General features: G+C 41.9%; 1 protein-coding gene across 1 annotated transcript; it reads left to right on the top strand.

Annotated features, from left to right (window-relative positions):
* Positions 1 to 3,599: 3,599 nt before the first annotated feature.
* Positions 3,600 to 14,150, top strand: LOC137276659 (uncharacterized). Its single transcript, XM_067808276.1, has 7 exons — positions 3,600 to 3,860; positions 4,333 to 4,553; positions 4,802 to 4,873; positions 5,363 to 5,939; positions 6,569 to 6,700; positions 10,301 to 10,489; positions 10,905 to 14,150. The coding sequence occupies exons 2-7, from the start codon at positions 4,362 to 4,364 to the stop codon at positions 11,141 to 11,143; spliced, it is 1,401 nt and encodes a 466-aa protein (XP_067664377.1). The 5' UTR covers positions 3,600 to 3,860; positions 4,333 to 4,361; the 3' UTR covers positions 11,144 to 14,150.
* Positions 14,151 to 15,170: the final 1,020 nt, after the last annotated feature.

Genomic DNA, 15,170 nt, shown 5'->3' with positions numbered 1-15,170 from the left:
TCGATGGCGAAAATTAGATATGGAAATGACATACTCCGTTTAAAGTTGATACAGCGAACCAAAGAAAATATATTCTCATATTCCGGGTTTATGTATATTACAAATCAGTCATTGTTGCGCGATTGTTAGTATAAAACAAATTGTAATGGTTTCAAACAGTACACATTAATATAATTCTTGATCATTTAGTTAAAACCATTGGTAAGGCGACAACATCCGTACATCCGCACCTACAAGTACCTAACTTACAGACTACGGAAGTCACAGTGACGATGTCGTTATGTTCAGTGGAGAATGTAGTGGTAGTTTCCAGAAGGCACAGGAGTGGACTGTACACTGTAAGGGAAGTTTGCTTGCTCGGACCTGTGGTCATGTAAGTCACAGGGGCAGCGCCATGCCAGGGCAGACCACAGCACAGTCACCGCTATTTGTTTAGGTTTTTCGTAGTGCCTCGTCGACAAACATTGTCCGGGTCTTTCGGATCCTGTGAAGGATGTCGGAACATGTACCGAGTTGAATTACGACTTCCTGAATGTTTCAGCAAAACGAAAACAACTTTATCTGTTCACTGAGTCCCGTTTTAAGTAGACAAAATATCGGATGGTCAGACCCTGCTGCTACTCTCCGCAATACAAGCGATGGTGTGGTAGACGGAAGGCAGAAAGTATTGCACGTCACACCAGAAAAGTCGATATGGTTGAAAATAACACCAAGACTGGTCGCCTCGGAGTTAATATGCTCTGTCTTATTGATTGTTAAGAGGTGGTATGATAGATCAGTGGTTTAAACAGGCATTACCCCGGGCTAGTACAGACAAGCACGCACGCACGCACGCACGCACGCACGCACGCACGCACGCACGCACGCACACATATACACACACACAAAACGAGAGAGGGAAAGAGATAGAGACGCGCGCGCGCCCACATACACATACCGGTCGATCTTGAAATATTTCTATAGTTTATCTGACATAACATTGACTATTGTAATATCATAGACTCGGGTAGAATCGTCCTTCAACACTTTCGTAATATATTTTTCTTAGTTTTATCTAAGTTAGAAAGCTCACTTACATTCCCTGACTGAGCAGACTCGCTCCAGCCGCAATGACTGAGGCAGTCAGATACCGACAGACAGTACTGTTCGCATGACTTGTAAATGTCACTAAAGTAAACTGACTGTGTGTGCAGGGACCATGTGAATACTACGAGTCGATGTTCGACAACACAAACTGTTACATAAACCTGAATACGTACGGACCTGGTCCTGCGAAGATACCAATATCGATCAGAACAGAAATCTAAGCGAAATTTACATGAACATTTAAAATGTCCCTGTGAAACATATTTGTATACACTCAACCTTTTAAGGCGACAACTGGACTCTAGGAGACTTGAAACTCGATCTAGTGTCGCAAACAACATTACTGCTTTACCGTTTTCAGAAACAAAATCTGTCATTATGAAACTGATTACTTATTTTTAAGCGGGTGAAAGTGTCCAATACACTTCTGGAAACCGACTCAAAGCTTTGAATTCAAGACATCTTTTACAGTTTAAAGAAGCATCTGAGCGGTTCTCATGGCGTCTTCATCTGACGTCTCGTAGTAAACGCATGACTAGTGTTGCATATGATGCTTGCATTTGCTTTTTCAGCTGCATGTTTCATGATACGACCGTAATTTAGCGCCATACCCTAAATAAACCTTATCAATACACGGCATTGCTTAGATCGGGTTGTGTTGACATGGGAAATTGGCCTTAGGTGTGTGTCATATGTTGCTAGAGCAACTACTCTTCAACACTATCAGAAGCATATTATCACACCCACAAAAATGTCCATTATCCCTCTAATAAATTACCAGCACCTGGATAATTTGAACTATAACATTTGCAAAAGGGAATTTTTAAAAAGTAATCATGTGGTTCTCATGATCTTCATTTTTCGCTTCCTCTCCACCTTAAAAAGACCTGATCCTGTGCGTAAACTCATGCACAATTTGAGACATCCTCGATCAACAGACATCGCCTGTTCCCTGTCCTGTTTGTCTGTCTCTAGGGTTTTCTTTATTCTCCTCACTGTCCTAGTTTGTAAAGTCATCTCATACTTTATATAGACATCTGTAGTGCGGTGATCGAACTTGGAGGAAACAATTACCAGAATTTGCGCAACAGGCTTGTCGAGCAAACATGGCGGCGTTGGAAAAGAGTGTCGTCTGACTACAAACATCTACGTGATGTCTTTGTTTGCGGTGTGAGTTTAGCCAGGCGTTCAGATTCAACAATCCGTGTTTGCCTCCTCGTCAACAGAATAAAGTATTAGGGTTGTCTATAAACTGACAAACGGAGTTATATTTGTTGGAATTATTTGCGGAATTTCTCGTGGAATCGACAATGGTTGGACAACGCAAGTTAAATGTATTTTTTGAGTTAAAGAGGTTTAACTAAACACAAGCTATGCTTTTGTCAAAAGGGAAAGGATATTCCTGTTGAGAGCTGCTAAGTACATGTGTTCGTATGAATGTGGCAGGGATTATATTTACAAGGGTGGACATAGGTGGTCAGTTCATAATTACATGATTAGCTATAGCTGGTCAGGACATGTCTAAGTAGTGACATGACCATTTTCGAAATACCTTTAAAGATTAAAATGAAGAATGTAAGAGGCGACCAACGGAATCGGCTGCTCAGACTCACTGACTTAACATGTCATTAACGTGTCAACACATGTCATTGTACCCCAAATGCGTAGATCGATGCTCATACTGTTGATCAGGGGACTGTCTGGTCCAGGCTCGATTATTTATAGATCGCCCCCATTTCACAGAGTGCAGAGTGCGGCGTAAAACTAAACTCACTCACCACTGGCAGCAGGCACCAGTAATCCATTTATTTGAACACAGAGAAGACAAATTACATGAACAACATTGTGTTTTAGATGGTTGGGTAGTTTATTGTTTGAAACGACCCAGTGTTGTTCATCCGCGAACAGAACCAAAAATAGATTCCTATCCAAGGTAGATTCATGCCCTGTATATGTAGTTTCTGGTGTCGCCCTAACAGCAGAGTAAAGTTATACTCTTTCACTTTATTTGATGTTTGGATATATGTAGGATGTGCGATGGTGTGGCATTGTAGAGAGTGTCAGTATTATCAAGAATCCAGACTCTGGATGTTTTTTTTTTTCAAATCAATGGTTGATAACATGAATACTCCGCCTCGTACCACGTCTGACAGAGTCGCCAATCGATGTGTATACTTGTGTCCTTTTATAAGGACTCTATTATCAACGGTGTTACTGAAGAAATATATTAATTCATCATATCAGGTGTAGAAATTACGGATATAGTTTTACAGTAGCTCTAATGATTCCATACCAACCTAGTAAGAAGAATACGAAAAACACTTTACGTACGTTTTTCAGAAATTTTTTATTGAGAACAAATGTGACACAGAAAGAACATTTCCTATATCAAGACTAGCAACAGACTCAGCTGAGCACAAACACTTTGACAGTTGTCAAATACGTCATCTTATCGATAACAGCGTAATTTTGAAGGATAATCATATTGGCAACAACAACACATGCAGACACACATTCCCATTCCATTTATAAACAGAACGCATTATATTTAGTCCATTTGGACTCTTTCAACAAGTTGAAAATTACCTGTCATTCTGAGTCCAGAGGTGCATGAACTTATCTGACATCGTCTCCTGCAGCTATCAAGTGCCATGACTGCACCAGCTGGAACCCCTATTGCAGAGAGAAGGTGAACGAACCCTTCAGTGAAGCCGTCGCCACCGTGGACTGCGACAAGACCAACACATGCTTCCTTAAGAAAGAAGAAAGTGGAGGTTGGTAGACCTACTCACTATATGTCAATAACACACATCTCTGATATGGTAAAATAGAATACTGAAACACGAACAGCGTATCAAAAATACAGAATTTTTATTCGGTGGCACAAAAAGATTCAACATCTTGTAACAGATATTTTAAAGAAGCTGAAATAAGAACTGGAAATTTAAAAAGAGTATTATCCGGTTGCACATATTGTGAAATCATGTAAAGGTAATGTAATGTGTATTTATTAGATAGTCCATTGTTACATCTTGAAAAAGGTCATGCGTGTCGTGTACTGTTAGACTAAATTGTATTTTTTAGATTTTGAACCAACCATCATACTTCAATCCTACACTTTCATAGCACTGTGACATTCGTAAACCTATGACAAAGTATAGAGTTGCGATAGGTCGTAACGTTGCGAACGCTTTGTGGATCGGGACCCAGGTGCTTAAATGTTTCATTCATATCCTCCCCTGGCAGTTATCTCCCGTGGTTGCACCGACTGGTGGATGGAGACGCAGGTGGACATAAACTACGAAGGCTGTCAAACACAGGAAGTACAGTGGGTGGGGAAGCAGACGTGGTGTTTCTGTAAGTCGGACCACTGCAATGGCGCCTCTGTAGAGATGCTTGAGTCAGGCATCCTCCCGCCTCCTCCTCCATCGGGACCAGAGAAGGCGGAAAAGAGCAACAGGATACAAGTACGTGGTATAGTTTGTGATAACTGATTCTCAGTCTGAATCCTTATGCACAGGTCTTTATACACCTCAAGGATACTTGTTGAACGTACACTCATCCGTTGACCGTTATTTTGACAGATGTGTAAACGGTTTTGATTAAAAGAGGGAGTTCTGTACGGTCATGCAAAATCAAGCCACGATTGCCTTTCACAGTTGAAAGCCTCGCACCCCCTGACTCTGTCGGTAGAAAGCATATCTTGTTGTTACAGGATGACGGCTGGAATGGCTGGGAGTTCTCCCAGGACTGGCAGCAGTGGCAGAGGACAGGGGACACATCTGAGGTAAGCTGAGTTCATTTCAAATTATTACGAACACCAATCTCCAGCACCATGACAGAAACAAATGGGTGCTGGAGGACCCTCATGACCCTTTCTCTTGCGCCACGATATTATTCAAAGTCAAATTTGTATAGTTTATATGAATATCCTGAACCCTTTCCAACATGGCGTCAATGATTATAAGTAGACTGAAAAGGGTATTGCCTGTAGTAGGCTTCTTTTTTGACTGACTGGGTGACTTCGAGAGCGCTATGAACAGTATATCTGTTTGATGATGCCCTAAACATTTTGTCAGAAGACATCAGGTAGGACTCTTCAACAGCGTCTTCATTAGTAAGCATGGCGTTCATATGAAAGTAACACCTAATGGTGTTGGCATAGTTTTGTCTTTAAACCCTTTTCCAGTAGTATGTAAGACGTGATACACGCGGTGCTATTCGGAAGTACCCTTCGAATTCATAACAAAGTAATTGCACTAACTTATGTTTACAGGAATGGAAGAATTGGAACGAGATGGTGACAGTTCCCTGGAGCGAGTGGGAACATGATGGCACAGGTCACAAACCCACAGCAGCCCCGGTGCAGGACAACAAACCAGAACAGAAATTCGATGACGGGAACCCAGATTATCACCTTGAAGAAGCCGACCACAGCAAAGACCCTGCATGGCAGCTGTGGTGGTGGCATGCCGACTCCGACAGACCCAAGTTCAACGACTTCGAGAAGACCTGGAAGGCTCCCACGTGGGTGGAGAACAACGACGGTCAAGGCTGGGATTTCCCCATCACTGCCAGGGAAGAAGAGGTGAAGACACGGCCCACCACCACAGAGAGGCAGTGGACTTGGGGCAAAGGATGGGGTCACATCTTCCCATGGTGGTCTGGTAAGAAGGTGGCGTCCACTACAATGCGCCCTCGCTTGACCACTGCTTGGTGGACGGAAGCACCTGCAGCCGCCTCTACTGCTAATCCTGTAGTGATCCAGAACGAAGGAGACAATACGCTGCAGGAGGTGGTGGAGAAGGAGGAGAAAAACAACGTGGACGCCAGCAGCGACATCTCTGACGCAGGTGAGCTACACATGGCCTGATGTACTGGTGTATTTGGAGTCAGTCGTGTTGATCTGAGTATTTAGTTCAATCGTATCGATGTGCACTAACCTCTGCTCATCTTCAGTGATGTCATTTTTACGTCACCGTGGTGATTTGGACTGAGTAAATTTCCCTACCATTCAATACTTGTCGCAAGAGCCCATTCAGGGTTGGAAAATCCCCCAGCCATTCAATCCTTGTCGCAAGTGCTGATTTAAGGTTAGTCAAATTCCCCACCATTCAATGCTTGTCGCCACAGCTCATTCAGGGTTAATAACACTCCCCACCATTCAATGCTTCTTGCTGGAGCTGGCAACCGCTTTTTAGGAAGGTTAGAAGATAAATTGTGGATGAATGTGTGTCATGTCACGACCGTAATCTAGTTACTCATATTATGAGCCACTATTTTGCCGCAAAGGTATTTGGCATACCACGTAGTTGTGAACAAAAATTTACAATGTGTACTGAGTAACCTAACTCTGTCTTGTGGGATGAGAATTGAATTTATATTTTGTATAATATTAAGAAACTATTCAACATTAAAATTCGTTTTCGTATTCAAGACAGCTGTAGACACAAACATCACATAATGTCATTTTACGTTTCAGAATTCTTCTGTTGGGACTGCTACAGTGACAGCCCTCTCTGCGGCACCAGGGTGGACACACAGAAGGCTCACTACCTCGGCAAGACTCCGTGCCCCAGCACCAACAAATGTTTCGTCAGGAAACAAGGAGACGGTAAGTTATTTCTGCCTAGTACTGCACTGTCCATGCACTCTGACTCCAGTGTTACATATACTCAGGGCGAGAGCGCCATACCTCACTGTGCTGACATGCATCCCTCGGTTGCTCTTCAGTTCGCATCCAGGAATGGTTTCTGTCAAGTACATATCCACATTCTTTGACCTTTAAACGGGAAGGAGTGAGTTAAGTTCACGACCATTGAAGAATATTTCAGCAATACCAGGGCAGGGGACGAAGAAAATGGGCTTCACACATTATACCCACGGGGGATATTGGGTCATGGGCGTGATCAGCGAACACCTTAACCACTACCCTAACGCCCCTCTACAAAACTGGAATGTGGAATTGCAGATGCTGAAACACTGCACTCACATGCAAGTATCAGAATATGCAAACTTCATGTCAATTGCATTCCATTGTATCCATAGTACGTGACCATTAAAGCTAGAACAGTATGATACCAAGCCTGCGTTCATCTGGTTTTTCCTGTACAAATCTAAATCCCAAAATGCCGCCATAATATCCGTACTCTATATAGAACATGTCCGAATCAAACAGAATGGCAGAGACAAGTTCGAAAAACTACATTCGGAAATAAGCTGTAACAATACAAAAAGCACATCTGGTGTTCTCAGACAGTGTTAGTGCATCTTTACTCCACTTCCCCACAAAGGCCGAAATTGCAAAACAGTTGGCCCAATACACATAGCCTTGAAATCATTCTCGCACAGACAAATTTCTGAGAAAAACACTAAGGTCTTCCAATCTACGAACTATTTCCAACAGAAAAGGAAACTGTTTAGGTTACTCAGCAGATACCATTTCACAAGCAGTTCTAAAGATTCAACAGCCTTGACACACAACTAGTTTCTGTTGTTGTTTTGAAACATCTCTTTCTTGAGTTAAAGTTTGACAAAAAATTCCGTCGTAACGTTTACTCTTTCCGTACCTGTCATGTTTAGGGAGGATATTGTGCCAAATCCTTCAAAGGCATGTGTAACTTTGCTCACAGCACACGAACATTCTATATAGGCGCCATCTTGAGGTCAGAATAAAGCACTATCAAACGACAATCCTAGTATTCAAAGTACTCAACGTGGCGCCTAGCCAAACCAATGTTTGGACAGTGCCCATGGAATGTACAGCGCCACCTACCGGGACATACAGGAAACTGACGGCCTTAACTGTTCTGGTTTCAATTTTAAATCGGATACTTCTAAGAGGAAATCAAATAGTCTGGTAAACTGTCGTAACGGACAAATATTGGTAGAGTTTTAATACGTTTGGACTAAGCTATATGTTAATGTTGAATGTTGGCAAGAGTTGAGATGGGATGTCCATGTACTAAGCTATATACTGTAGCAGATCCTATAGTATAGCGACATGTGACACGACGATATTTGCAGTCACACAACCCATATAATGTAAACTGTCAAAGGAGAATGAATTTTACAAAGATATCTATCAATAATTTAGTTTGATTTCAAATTAGTGCGTGCCATTATAATGTTTACAGAATCTGTTACAACATTTGGGCAAAGTTGTAGGTTTAAGATTCAGTGTGCTTCCTTATCTGTGCAGGGGAACATCAGAATTTCCTTTGCAGAAATTGTGCGCGCTAAACTGAAAGATCCGGGTTACAATCCATCCTTGTCATGAGGACTTACTAACGGGATCGGGTGGTCAGGTTCGCTGACTTGACTGACACATGACTGGAATATTGCCTTAAACAAAGGACATAACAAAACTGATGCACAGACTCTGTCATTTGCGAACATTTTTTCCTAATTCAGTATTAACTAACAATATATATGTTCACCTGGTAGTTTGAAGACGATATTAAGCCATCATCTCCTACCACATGCAGAAAACTTGGGTGGTGAGATAGTCTTATGGTGGAAGTGTTCGCTTGTCACGCTGAGGATCCCGGTTCTATTCCCCACATTGGTACAATATGCGCAGCCCTCCTTGGAGTCCCCCTCTGGTGTACTTTTGCTGGAGTATTGCTCAAGCGGCGTACACATTTACTCTCTTACATTGTCCAACGTGTCCTAATTTCAACTTCCCAAAGTATATCACGTGACTTCATTGGAGAGGATCCAAAGTTCAAAACCTTCCAAAATACCAGAACTTGCTGAGAGGTCTGTAAGCCAATCCGTAAAACCAAAGTAAAGAAACGCATAACTGCACAGTTGGAAGCATTAACTAAGTTATGTAACATTATCTGCCACTCTTTGGCGTCCGAAGGTCTCCCTTGTGTGTTTCATATAGAGGGACCAAGCATCTGAGACCCGATTACCTGGTTTGATTCTAGATTTGCTCTTTCCGTAACAACCTGTTCCATTAGTGACACTTAATACCGTTTGCTTTAACTTCGAATATTTCAAATCAATCATGTTTCATTAAATTTATTTCAAAATCTGTTTCTTTTCCGATTCTAACAGTAAATTTATATTAACTTATTATGGCACATATTCATTCAATAAGGAAGAGGGGCAGTGGCTGATGTGTTTGCTCACGTCGAAGACCCGGTTCGATTCCCCACATCGGTACAATGTGAGAAGATCATTTGTGGTGTTATTGCAGGAATATTGCTAAAAGCGAATATTTGCTCAATCTTATTCAGTAGTATCAGTTAAAGAAGTGTTTCCTACTCGTCGGTGACCGTTCCCTTAAATTACTGCACACACACCGAATTCCAAACCCACTACTCTGAAACAAGGGGTCCCTGTTACATCAGAGATGTTGTCGGACAATATCAGTCCCTTCTATTGTTTCCATCCCCCATATAATATCCCCATAGATTAACGCCCCCTCGCTATGACAGCGTTACGGACATCTGCAGCTCTCTTGATGCTGGTTCTGTTTTCAACATCCTTGTGTAAACTTCTTTTAAAGTCCACGTGGATTAAAGAGTTAACTTTAACAGACACCGACTATATGGTGTGACAATGAGAACCTTAGGAGAACATGTTGCCGGGTTTCTGTCTTTGGGGATTATAGAAAAAACAATAGGGAAACCGAAGTGACGTCCTTGCCTTCAACCCTGATTAAGTAACAGCAACAAGACAAGAGTTGTATCACAGTCGCAAGACACTCTTGCCTATGCCTTTCTGTATATATTTGATGAGGTTTAGCGGTGAGCGCGCATCGTCTAAATGTATGTTGTGTTCAGTCCTACCTGTGTCGGAGGCCCGGCTTAGAACTGGTCTGTAAGAGGCGAATAAGGGTATTGAGTAGTCACATTTGGTTGACACATGTCATCGTATCGCACTTGCGTAGATCGAAGCTCATGCTGTTGATACGGTAATTTTTAACGATTAACAACAATTGTCAGAGGGGTAGACAATGTACGTGATCGAGACTATTGCAGTGCCGGTTGTTGTGGACGCCGGCTGATTGGGTGAGATGGCTGACTTTGTGTGGTGATAAGGCCTCTGATTCTGACAGTGGGGATTCGAATTCCGAATGGGACTCAACGACAGATAAGTACTAGAATCTGTACTTTACTATGAATGATTAATCGCAAATATAACGTATGTTGCAGATGATGTTTATATATGCATGGCCTAATGGCTCTATTTTGTCTGCCAGTTACCTATCGCGGGTGCGCTGACGGTTGGACCAGTAGCGTCATCAGTCACGACTACGTGGGCTGCAAGACGCAGATGTTGTGGGGGAAGCCGGTTGAATGGTGTTTCTGCACTGCGTCGCTGTGTAATGGAGACTCTATGGATGACATCAAGATAAAATACCTCAACCCAAACCCTCATCCATTTAAAGGTGAGACTTCGCGGGACTTCCCGAGATTTCCTTTGAACGCGTATTTAATTTATATTTTGTGTACATACAAGTTAGATACGAGAGGATTCAAATGGACAAAGAGCAAGGCAGTGGTCTCCTAGACCTTGGATACTACATGAATATTTTCGAAAAAAAAAAGGTTAGAATGTTTTTGAAGTCCAAGATTGCATTATGACATAGGTTGAATTAAACACTGTTCTTGTCTTCATTTGTTTTGTTGGGTTTGTGTTGATAGCTGTTGCTGCTGATTTGTTTTGCTTTGTTTGCCACATTTTGCTTGGATTTAGGGGTGTTTCTTGTAATTATGATCAGAATGATCACTCAGTTGACAAGGAAGAGAAATCCCTTTCGGCAACTTTATAAAAACGTGTTAATTTTTCTGTTTTCATTACAGGAAACATCTCTACGACAGCGGGCCCTGACAGCACCACAGACAACGACTACGACAACACCGGTTCTTCCGACACCACCACAGACAACACCACAGATGACCAAACATCTATGGATACAAATGCATCTACTTCCAAAGATGGCGTTACGAAGGTCACGGAGGACTCAAGCAAAGGGGAGACAACTGAAGACAAGCAGTTATCACCCTTCCTTACCCTTCTTGGTTCTAAGGGACTAGCGTGAAGAACATAAGCTGGGACTGATGAAACCTATGTATTTCCTCAACAGTTTGTAATCGTATCCCATTCCGAGAGCTACCATGGATGCACTGCTAATATACACAGTGGTTGCATAGAATGGACAACGTGTAAAACGTATCTTGAAACATTTCTGAATTAGCCCGTACGCTCGCGTTGCGAATGTTAAGATACCGAATACAAGTTCTGAGGAAACTCCACAAAATAATATCCAACTGTGATTGTCAGTGTCAGTAACCTTGACGTTATGATTGTTTCCAAGTGTGAGATATGATAACACATATTCTAGTTTGCAGTCGAGCTTCGGCGCTAAGCTCACATTTTGTTCCGTTTTAAGAAAAAGCTTAGTTTATTTTTGCCACTTTGTAAACATTAAATGTATGTTTTGTGTGCTGTTGTGTGTAATTGCCCATTGTCGAGTCACAAAAACCTGTATATAGTTCTCCTACCTGGATATGTACATAACATATAACGTCCTGCTATTTTAACCACAAGAAAGGTTTTCTTGGCGCTGTATTTTACACGTTCTATGCTTCTGTTAAAGCACTAATTACCTGTTTTATTCGTGATGTATTTTGTGTGCCGTCGCTATGTAGCTATATTATTGCCTATCTGTCGTTGATCTATGAACAGTTACTCCAAAAAGCATCAGTGTCTATACCTCATAGAGCTTCATAATCGGTAGGGGCGGCGGTGTAGCCTAATGGTCAAAGCGTTCGCTCGTCACGCCGTAGGCCCGGGTTCGATCGCTGACATGGATACAATGTGTGAAGCCCAGTCTGGTGTCCATGGCCGTGATATTACTGGGGTATTGCTAAATACCCTCACTCATAAACTATTGCTCACTCACTCATAAACTGTGCCAACTAGAATTTAAAGAGTTGAGCATCTTATACCTTTACCATCTGGACATGACAATATTTGGTCGATAATATGAGCATCAGATATGGAGTTTGATAGAAACAGCCAGGATACCTTCGCATGATCATATATATTGTATCTCAACTATATCAGTCATGTTATAAAAGTGCTAATACTCCCCCAACACATATATTACATACCAAATTCGCTTTCAGCCATCAGTGCATCGCGCAGTGAGTTAGGAACCAATGACCACTTACGTTAATACAGAAGGATATATATACATTCTGAATTTCGATAACTGCTTATTTGGGTTAACCCCTGATCAGTGGACTCTGTTTCGATTTGAGAGTTAACTGTATGAAAATTTCAACTAGATATATTTCGCTGTAGAATAGTAATCTTTCCAGGAAGACACTGTTAGTGCAGGCACTTCCTGTTTCGAGAAGAAAATCACTCTTATACAACTATAGTATGTAACGGTACAAGAAAGGGCACGGTCATCCTGTACGTCCAACATCCTTAACACTGCGTGTCCACTGTAAGAACCATGTTGGTCAAGCTGTGATATTTGTTTTCGTGTTTGCCCGGTGGTTAGGCGTGTGAGAATCTAATCAGATGTGGTGGTCAGTCTAAGTGAAGTGTAAACACAGTATTGACATGGCCAGGTGTACGTGGTGCACAAGCTTCAGTCCGCGCTTTTCCCTGGACGGCTTTAACTCTTAGACTTTGACGCTAACAGCACGACGTTTCCATTAAAAAGGAGCAGGTTGACCTTTTAGTAAATTTTAGATTACCTTTCTTAATGTGCATTGCTCTTCGACCAAAGGCGTAGCTACCATTACAGAAAAAGCCCGGCCTTACACTTGTTTTTGTGCTATGAAAGTCCTCAATACTATTTAAATATTAAACTTTGCGACATATCAGGTTGACACGAACAAATTGCCTAGCTATGCACCGGTCGACAGTCAATCTGAAAATAAACAACATTATTCTCAAAAGGATCATTACCTCATGCTGTTTAAACATTTGGATATGATTCCACAGTGATTCTTCTTAAATTACCGTTCTTCTGTCGGAGCCGATGGGGCAGCCTAGTGGTAAATGTGTTCGCTTATCACGCCGAAGACCAGTCTTCGATTCTCCATATGTGTGCAATGGCTGAAGCCCATTTCCGGTCTTCCCTACGTGATATACCTGAAGTATTGCTGCAAGCGGCCTACAGCCATGCCCAACACAGTTTGCTTTGCTCACTGTTTGGTTCAAGATTGGCTTCACTTGGCACTTGTATAATGACTCAGACTAGAGTTCCGACCACCGACTAGTCCCCGTCAGAAGAATGGAGGAGGATTGTACATACTCTCGCCAGTTCATTTTTAGATAAGCAGAAAACACATTATGTAATGTCAATCTACAGACTGTTTCTTGTAATGTTTTAATTATATATGCCTATATGGTCCAAAAATTATCGAGCTTACTGGGATGCAGGTCTTGCTTATTGGTCGGTTGTGGATCCTGTAAGAGGATGGTATTCAGTGAAGTGCATGTTGACTAGCATCGCCATTGTAGCTTCGCTCTTGTGGACAACATTGTCAACATGGCTGAATCTATTTTATCCAAGGTGCGTCTAGCAGGTGATGGAGCTCCGCTGCTGCTGCTGCTGCTGCTGCTTGTGTTCAGTGCATCATTTCAGTATTAACAGAGTGTGTTGTTTTATGCCTTGACGTCGATTGGTACAAACATATTTAACGTATTTGGTGATAATACAACAGGTGAGAAAAGTGTATTTGTGCCGCAACTACAGACAGTGGTGTATTTGTTCACAGTTAGTATTGCCGATCAGCAAGCCACTAAATATGCTTCCATTGCTTCTAAGGGTACTTTGGGGACAACTGATGTTAAGATACATCTCAAACGGACAATTCGGGGATTGTGTAAAATAGATCTATCTGTATGTTGTAGATATTTCCGCGATTTTTGTATGAATGTTATGTCTGTTAATCACTTGTTTGATATTTATTTCATGAACGCACGTGCTTCAAATGTAAATAACCATCACTTATTAGACATATGTGTATATTTGACTATGTATACTTGTTTATATGGGAAATATATCAAACATACACACACTGTACATGTATGGTTGGTTTTGTATGTTGACTTAGCATCCTGCATCTTAACGCCATTACACATCATGACAAATGTGTCTTGTTTCCGTACGCTGGTACTGGCATGACGTCGTTCGTTAGGACTCATCCAAGCACCTCCATGCCCACCCCGAAAAGTCCAGAGAGAATTGGATCTCATCTGAGGGGTCAGGGAGGGATCGACAGAGTTGTAGACAATATCACGGCGGGGAACACTATATGAGATTCACAGGTTGTACCATATGGAGAATCGAACCCATGTCTTCCGGCGTGACAAGGGGCCGTTTTAACCACTTGACTACCTTACAGACCCTTAACTCATCATAAACATTAATTTTCTAAGGTTTCAAGCTCTGAACACCAATGGTGTCACGATACAATATGTCCATCTGCACTGCAGATCAGGTCAGTGTCTTGAACTCTGGTGAAATGACACAAGCGGATACTGATTTGAATGGCTATCTGGCTCGAATTTTTAAAAGCAAGGGTCAATAAAGATCCACAAAGAATTCGTAACATTAGGACTTGTCGTAACTCTACGGCTTATCACAGGTTTACGAATACCGTAGCACTACGGGGGTTTTGTGAACCGGGGCCATGGTTTCTGATTAATCGGTCCTGAACTGATGCTTGAATGTGCGATATATTAACAATTTGACCTCAAGTACAACAAACACGTAAGACAAGAAGAGAACTAACGTAAAATATAATAATGAAGATCTCCAATGCCAGTGTTTCAAAGCGATCTGCCGACCTCTAGCGTGCGTGTCAAACTTATGACTTACGTATGTAAACTGAAGAACGGCAAGGTTCATGTGACCTGTTCCGTGTGGTTTGAAGCGTTGGTTTAGGTCATAATTTTTCAAAGTGATTCTTTCTTAAGATGACCGACCATAACATTCATGATCGCTCAATCTTTTGGAAAGTGAAGAATATAGAACTAGAAACTCATTATAGTTTATATGTTCCCTCGTGAATACATGTATATCACCTCGTTCAATTCTT

The sequence above is a fragment of the Haliotis asinina genome, chromosome 3 (genome assembly GCF_037392515.1).
Source record: "Haliotis asinina isolate JCU_RB_2024 chromosome 3, JCU_Hal_asi_v2, whole genome shotgun sequence".
Classification (NCBI taxonomy): Eukaryota; Metazoa; Mollusca; class Gastropoda; order Lepetellida; family Haliotidae; genus Haliotis; species Haliotis asinina.
Note: the sequence above shows the minus strand (reverse complement) of the source record. Positions and strands in the feature narration are given on the sequence as shown.